The 8,366-nt window shown below is 48.8% G+C and overlaps 1 protein-coding gene across 1 annotated transcript in view; it reads left to right on the top strand.

Moving 5' to 3' along the window:
* The window catches only part of Minos1 (mitochondrial inner membrane organizing system 1), an 18,000-nt gene extending 14,163 nt beyond the window's left edge, over nt 1–3,837 (top strand). The window contains exon 3 of the mRNA XM_013032638.1: nt 3,591–3,837. Within this exon, the coding sequence (XP_012888092.1) occupies nt 3,591–3,605 (15 nt within the window). The 3' untranslated portion in view covers nt 3,606–3,837. The remainder of the gene's footprint in view (nt 1–3,590) is intronic.
* Nucleotides 3,838–8,366: the final 4,529 nt, after the last annotated feature.

Genomic DNA, 8,366 nt, shown 5'->3' with positions numbered 1-8,366 from the left:
AAAAAAAAAAAAAGAGTCTCAAGTACTTTACTTCCCGGACTGGCTTTGAACCAATCCCCTCAGATCTTAGCCTCCTGAGTAGCTAGGATTAAGGCATGAGCCACCAGCACCTGGCTTGTTTCTCTTTCTTGTAGAAGAAAAAAAGTTTCTCCTAAGGCCCTAAAGAATTGTTTAGAGTATGACTCATGAGTAAGATGTTACTACTATACCACTGAGTGCAAAGTATTCTTTGGTCATTAGTGGTGTTGAACTGCTCCCAGAATTGCTTTTCTTTTTTTTTTTTTTTTTTTACCATTCCTAGCATTTGAACTCAGGGCCTGAGCACTGTCCTTGACCCACAGTGCCATTTCCAGCTTTTTCTGTTTATGTGGTACTGAGGAATCAAACCCAGGTTTTCATGAATGCTAGACAAGCACTCTACCAGTAAGCCACATGTTGCCTCAAAATTGCTTTTTTTTTTTTGTCGGTTGTGGGGCTTGAACTCTGGGCTTGGGCGCTGTCCCTCAGCTCTTCAGCTCAAGGCAAGGGCTCTACCACTTGAGCTACAGCGCCATTTCCGGTTTTCTGGTGGTTTATTGGAGATAGGAGTCTCATGGTCTCTCCTGCCAGGGCTGGCTTTGAACCGCAATCCTCAGATCTCAGCCTCCTGAGTAGCTAGGATTACAGGCGTGAGCCACCAGCGCCCGGCTCAGAATTGCTTTTGTATCTGCAGACATCTATGTATGTTAGTTTTCTAGACAGTCCAAGTAGTAGCAATGCCCTAGAAAGAAGGATTTCTCACTTCAGATCTCAGAATGTCCTTTAAACATCACTCACATATTCAGGCTAAACCTGAAGACTACCAGAATGCAACAGTTATTCTGACTTTTTTTGTTGTGAGACAGGGACTTGAACTTAGTATCTGACACTTTGCTCATTCACCGGTGCTCTACCAACTGAGCCTCACCTCCAGCCCCCACCTTTCTCTTTTGGGTCCGGTCATGGGGCCTGAACTCTGGGCCTGGGCGCTGTCCCTCAGCTCTTCAGCTCAAGGCTAGCGCTCTACCACTTGAGTCACAGCGCCACTTCCGGCTTTTTTTTTTCTTTTTTGCTTATGTGGTGTGGTGCTGAGGAATCGAACCCAGGGCCTCATGCATGCAAGGCAAGCACTCTACCACTGAGCTACCTTCCCAGCCCCCCCTCCCCCCACCTTTCTCTTTAATGAAGGAGGCAGTGTAGTCCTGTGTGATTGTGCTGATGTCCTTGACTACAGGTAGATTTTTTTTTGGGTCTGGTCGTGGGGCCTGAACTCTGGGCCTGGGCATTGTCCCTCAGCTCTTCAGCTCAAGGCTAGCGCTCTACCACTTGGGCCACAGCACCACTTCCGGCTTTTTTCTTTTTTGCTTATGTGGTGCTGAGGAATCGAACCCAGGGCCTCATGCATGCAAAGCAAGCACTCTACCACTGAGCCATCTTCCCAGCCCACGGGTAGATTTTTGATGAGGCAAGCAAGTTGGAAAAGGGCTGAGTGTGGCATTCTTCCTGAAGTTTCCAGGAAGCTTCATACTCTTTCCCTTTCTCTTGCTTGAGGTGATTGGCTGCCATGGGTTTAAGTGACAGTTTAGGGGAGGCTGGTGCTCAGAGGTGGCATTTGTTGCTCTGTCCCTGGGTTTAAGACGTAGTAGGCACTGAAATGAATAGAGTGAGGAAGTACATTGAATAGTACATTAGATGTGAAGTGGTCAAGGCCTTGGACTTGGCCAGGCCTAATCTATCTTTTTTTTTTTTGTCGGTAGTGGGGCTTGAACTCTGGGCCTGGGCGCTGTCCCTCAGCTCTTCAGCTCAAGGTGAGCGCTCTACCACTTGAGCCACAGTGCCACTTCTGGTTTTATGGTGGTGGATTGGAGATAAGAGTCTCACGGACTGCTTGGAAGGTGGCTCAGTGGTAGAGTGCTTGCCTTGCATGCATGAGGCCCTGGGTTCGATTCCTTAGCACCACATAAGCAAAAAAAGAAAAAAAAGCTGGAAGTGGTGCTGTGGCTCAAGTGGTAGAGTGTTAGCCTTGAGCTGAAGAGTTGAGGGACAGCGCCCAGGCCCAGAGTTCAGGCCCCATGACCGGACCCAAAAAAAAAAGAGAGTCTCACGGACTTTCCTTCCTGGGCTGGCTTTGAACCATGATCCTCAGATCTCAGCTTCCTGAGTAGCTAGGATTATGGGTGTGAGTCACCAGTGCCCAGCTCGGGCAGATCTAATCTTTATTGCAACCCAGCCTCCAATGAAAAACTAAGCATACTCTGCTCTCCAGGTTTCCCTTGAGTTAGAATCTCCACCATGGTGGGCCGTGTTGGGCAGCTGCTGGGCCAGGAGACCCTGCTTCTTATAGCATGTAGGCTTATTTCACTTCCGAGCTTCCATTTCCTGTCCATAGAATGCAATAATTTCTCCCTATGGGTTTTTGTTGTTATTGTTGTAGGGGTAGGAATGTGGATATTGTACCCAGGTTATTGCGCATACTGAACCCCTGCTGTCCCCTAAGCTACATCCTCAACTACCCCCTGTAGGGTTGTGGTGAGGATTCAATGTGAAAATGTTTTTAAGTTGTAAGGTGCTGTGTAAGTAGAAACATTGGTTATTATAGTTGAGACCAACCAAAAAAAAGTGTGATTGACTTATCCATTGTTCTACCCCAGTAACAAGTAGAGCGGAAAATGTGGCACAAATGCATGCCCTAATCTGGTCAAGAGCTGTAGCCACAGGGTCACCAACTCTCAAGTGACAGTGTCCCACCACAGCTGCACAGCCTCTACTTTAGAACCTGCTGCCCAGCACCCAATCAGTGGGGGCAGGGAGGGTTGATACTGTAACTCCCTCGGTGCTGAAGCAAGGCTGAGGCGAGCAGAGGGTGGGCAGTGCAAGGAGGGGCGCACGCCACCAGGCTGGGGGTTCTGACTCCTCACTTTCTTGGCAAAACTTGGGGCAAACTGAAAGGAGCGGGAGAGAGCTTGGGGTCTTTTCACTGTTCAGAGTGTTTCCATTGTTCCATGCTGAGTTGTCATGGATAATGGCTTAGAGGTGATTATGTGCATATTATATATTTAATAGGTGGGAGTTGCTGTGGAAAATATCGTTACATTCTTTACAGCCTTGTGCACACTGCTCCAGAATGGCCTTGTAATTTCATCTGAACTTGAGTCTGTGCCGGATGGGATGTTGTCATCCTCTGCTCTGAGGGGGAAAACAATCCCACACAGGCCTGTTAGGATAGCTGTTGTGCGGGGTGGATGTCCTAGGGGCTTCAGCTCCTTGTTCTCCTTCTGGCCTTCCAGCCCAACGGGAGACGTGTGATTGTCCTCATTCAGCAGTAAGAACACTGAATTGTGCTGAGGTTGAGACTTGTGGTTAACTGGCTGCTGGGTCAAGGGAGGCTCTCCTCGCCTGTGATCTCAGCTGGTTTCAGGAATAGGGCTATGGGGACTGCTTGACTGGCTTGGGCACCCTTCTGATCCCCTCCCTGGAGACCAGGGAGCTGGGTGGGTGAGGCAGGCACCTCAGGAGGTGTGGTCAGGCCAGGCTCCCAGAGCCTCTTTAACCTGAGTACTCTTGCCTCCCAGGAGCAGGAGCAGTGACTACACGGAGCAGAGAACACCCCTCGGGAGGAAGAGAACCGCGTTTATTCCTCAGGAATACTGAAGTGCCCCGGAGCGAGCTGACCTCCCTCTGTCACCATGCTGTCGGCCATGCTTTAACTCCAGCACACCATTTGTGTATTTGAAACCAAGTCTGTCTCTCGTTTTGTATTTTCTCTCTGGAAATTGTAAGGAGGTGGTCTTCAGAGAAATAAATTAAGCAAAAATGGGACGCCTGGCCTTGCCTTTGTTTCTTTGCCCGTCCTCTCTGAGCCTCCAGAGCCCTGTTAGAACAGCCTGGTCGCAGTCTCCTGCGCCTTCCTCACCCTCACTCACTCCCACCCACAGTTCCCTGAACCACTCCACCTCAGAGCCACAGGTTGCCAGGTGCTGCTGGTGTCTGATGGTGATGGCTAGCACCTGACGCCTCTGTTTCACTGTCTTCCCTCTGGCAGACCTGGCAGGGCAGGCCTCAGGGGTGCCACACCTCCACATTAGGCCCACACAATGTTGTGCTCCTGAAACCTGACTGCATGCCTCTTCCCACTGATGTCCATTCCAAGTCTCACGGGGCTTGGTACAGTTGGGGGCGGGGGGGGGGGCGCAGGGAGGAGTGAGCACTGGCCTCAGTGGGAGTTTCCTTCTGGTGATAGGGAGAACATGTGGTCTATTCACCTGAATGGAAGGTCACATTTGGGATAGTTTATGTTCACGTAGCAGCTGAGACTTAAGGACACAAGGGCCATTTCTGATACCTGTCTTGAGTTCAGGCCTGTACTTTCACCTAAACCAGGCAAGTGTAGGACACATATTTTGCAACTTTTTTCTGAGAAGATGTGTGGAACCTTAGAGTTTGGTCTTTTGTTTATTTCTCTCTATAATAAAATGCCACCACTGCAGAACTTGGTGCCCATGGCCCTCCATCTCGTGAATGTTAATTATCTTCCATAAGCAAAGTCTTGGTCTGGGCAACCGGAGGAGTAGCTGAAGACACAGACAGATTCCTGCTTTCATGGAGCTTAGGATCTGGGAGATGGACAGGCAGACACTGGAACTCTAAAGAGAATCACGGTAACAGGTAGGGGGTAGGGGTCATGGATCAGAGTAATAGGAACAAAGGAGAAGGAATTGCCAGGTTGGTAGGACTACCCCTCAGAGGAGGAAGAATGAGGAAGAGAAGGACGTAGCTACTGTGAAGGCTCTGAATCATAGCTTGGGGGTGGGGATGCACCATTTGTGGAGCCATAGTGCAGGATAAAGGAGAGGAGTGAAGGGCAGAGGCTGGGTGACACCCCTGCAGAACAGTGTGTCACCCCAGTCGTGGCACACTGGTTACACCTCTCAGTTTTTACAAGTGCTATAATGAGTAGATTCATGATAGCAAATCCGGTCTGCTAGTTCCTACCTCATTCTTTGCCCTACTCCCCTTTCCAGAAAGGTAGGCTGTAGATCTGCCTGGACAGCACCGGTGCTGTGCCAAAGATGGGCTAAGCCCAGGTCTGCAAGTTGAGGCCGTGGCATGCCCAAAAGCCACGTGGCCCCTTTTCACTGGCCTGCTTCGTTTCATAATCAAAGGCAACCCATAGAACTGGCAGAAAAATAACCATAACCATGAAGCCTGATTCATCCTTTCCGCTGGTACTCTCCATATTTGCTTTCAGTGTTATTGTCCCCCACTCCACTTTTTCCATCTTCATTCAGGCAGAGATAAGAATAACAGACAGAAGTGTGCCCGCTAATTCTCTAGGTATGGCAGGAAAAAAAAATCGGCAGTGCCTGAGGCCATCAGAATCAGACCTCTGTGATCAGTTGCTAGTTTTAGAAAAGTGTCTGTTTGGATAGAGCTGGCTGCCCAGCACCTTTGAAGCGGTCAGCTCTGAGAGAACAGTTCTTGGCAAAGGCCAGCCGAAGGAAGCCTTGGCTGCTTGTCTTCATCCTAGAGTACAGAGTACTTTGTATTCCTTCCTCATACTTCCTCAGAGAGATAGTTCAGCTGAAAGCACAATACTTGATCTTGTCTCTACCCCCACCCGCCCTCACCATCTCAGCTCAACCGTCAGTAAGTTCCAGCTTTGTTGGCAAAGGCCTGTATTCTGTTCTACTTTAAGTTTCATTAGAAATTCAAGTTCTCCAGGGCTCTGTTCCCTTGTAGGGATGTGAGACTTGGACTTTGCCTCTTGTCTGCCCTTCTGAACCAAGGTCAAAGAAATTCATGGGTTTGGGGAGAGAGTGATGGGAACTCAGCTGGGCACAGGATACTGGGAGAAGCTGTGGCGCCCTGAAAGTGGCCTGCTCTGCCAACATATATAAATACATACAGTCTCAGCCTGACACTGTATAATTTGGCCCAGAACAATATGTATTTTGAACTCATTTGGGTGAATGACTTTGGCAATCCCGAGTACCCACTAGGGGCATGCTTTATCAGCCGTACTTGCCTTGCGCAGAAGTGGGCCTTTGTTCTGAGAAAGGGCCTCAGAACACAGTCTGCTGAGCTGTCTCCTTCAGTGACAGTCATCCTCTCACTGATTTCAAAAGAGCCAAGAATGCAGTCCTGAAATCCTGCTGTCGGAAACGCAGACACTGGGAGTAAGGGGATGACTGTCGTTTATGTAGTTTTGCTTTTAGTTCTCTCAAACCTCACTGTTTATAATTTTTTTTATGTAACCAAGCCATAATTGCATTTTACTTGTCATGGTTCAATCTGATTGTATTGTTGGAAGGACTATTTTTGAACCTGTCCAAATAAACTCTGCAAAGTATTTCCAAAAGGATGTACTTCCACAGAGCTGGGACAGCCTTCGTCCTGAAGGTTCCGGAGACACAAATGGTTTCCTGCGGCATGCTTTCTAATTACACAAATGCAAAAGGGTGGAAGGGAGAAAGTGGAAATTCTAAGTACCAAAAGGAATGTTCAGTTTAGAATAATAAGCTCATCTGGAAGCCATCACCACTTTCCCCTTTTAAGTGTGCCATGAGTACCTCTTTGCTTCAGGCACCAAAGGATGGCATAGGGCACATAGGAACCAGGTAGGAGCAATGGGGAGGCTTCATGTTCAGCAAGCAGGTTCTGTGTAGTGTGAGTGTGGGGCAGAGATAACTGACAGCAGTAAAGATCCCAGTAGGATGAGGACCACAGAGACAAGGAGAGAGAGGACCTGGGACGTAGTGCCTGCTCCATCCCTGACTTGTCAGGTGACACAAAGAAGTTCTTTTTCTTTCTTTTCATTATTTCTCTCTTCTTTCTTTCTTCCTTCCTTCCTTTCTCTCTTCCTCCTTCCTTCCTTCCTTCCTTTCCTTTCCCTCCCTCCCTCCCTCCCTCCCTCCCTCTCTCTCTTTCTCTTTCTTCTTTTTTTCTTTCTTTCTATCATATGGCTTTAACTCAGGGCCTAGGCACTATCCCTGAACTTTTTTTGCTCAAGGCTAGTACTCTACCACTTGAACCACAATGCTGCTTGTGTCTTTTTCTGTTTATATGGTACAGAGGGCTCGAATCCAAGGCTTCATGCATGCTAGGCAAGCACTCTACCACTGAGCCATTATAGGCTTTTTTTTTTTTCCACTATAGGCTTTGAGGGTCAAGTATGTGTTGACACAAGGGTATAAAAAGGCTGGGAAAGTGGCTCAGTGGTAGAGCGCTTGCCTTGCATGCCTGAGGCCCTGGGTTTCGATTCCTCAGTACCACATAAGCAGAGAAGAAAAAAAAAAGCTGGAAGTGGCGCTGTGGCTCAAGTGGTAGAGTGCTAGCCTTGAGCTGAAGTGCTCAGGGACAGCACCCAGGCCCAGAGTTCAAGCCTCAAGACCAGCAAAAACAAAACAACAAAAAATGGTTCCTGGGGCTGGGAAGGTGGCTCAGTGGTAGAGCACTTGCCTTGCATGCATGAAACCCTGGGTTTGATTCCTCAGCACCACATAAGCAAAAAGAAAAAAGCCGGAAGTGGCGCTGTGGCTCAAGGGGTAGAGCACTAGCTTTGAGCTGAAGAGCTGAGGGACAGTACCCAGGCCCAAAGTTCAGGCCCCACGACCGAACCCCCCCCCCCAAAAAATGGTTCCTGGCCTGGGGTGTATAAAAAGTTGCCTGGAGCTGGGAGTGTAGCTCAGCCTGGATGCTGTCCCAGTGCACTTCAGCTCAAGGCTAGCACTCTACCATTTGAGCCACAGCTCCACTTCCAGCTTTTTCTGTTTATGTGGTGCTGAGGAATCAAACCCAGGGCCTCATGCATGTGAGGCAAGCACTCTACCACAGAGCCACCTTCCCAGCCCACAATAGACATTTTTTTTTAATTGAAAAAAAAAGGTTTCTAGGGCTGGGAAGGTGGCTTAATGGTAGAGTGCTTGCTTAACATCCATGAAGCCCTGGGTTCAGTTCCTTAGTACCACATAAACAGAAAAGATCATAAGTAGCACTCTGGCTCAAGTGGTAGAGTGCTAGCCTAGGGCAAAAGAAGCTCAGGAACAGTGCCCAGGCCCTGAATTCAAGCCCCAGGACCAGCAAAAATAAAACAACAAAAAATGGTTCCTGGGTTGGGGTGTATAAAAGTTGCCTGGATCTGGGAGTGTAGCTCAGTGGCAGAACACTTGACCAGCATGCACAAGGACCTGGATTCCATCTCCACAAAAAGTAAGAGGCTTGCCAGGCACCTGTAACTCATGCCTGTAATCCTAGCTACTCAGGAGGCTGAGATCTGGGGATCATGGTTCAAAGCCAGCCCGGGCAGGAAAAGTCCATGAGACTCTTATCTCCAATAAACTACTCAGAAA

Source organism: Dipodomys ordii, unplaced genomic scaffold (genome assembly GCF_000151885.1).
Source record: "Dipodomys ordii isolate 6190 unplaced genomic scaffold, Dord_2.0 Scaffold6, whole genome shotgun sequence".
Classification (NCBI taxonomy): domain Eukaryota; kingdom Metazoa; phylum Chordata; class Mammalia; order Rodentia; family Heteromyidae; genus Dipodomys; species Dipodomys ordii.
Note: the sequence above shows the minus strand (reverse complement) of the source record. Positions and strands in the feature narration are given on the sequence as shown.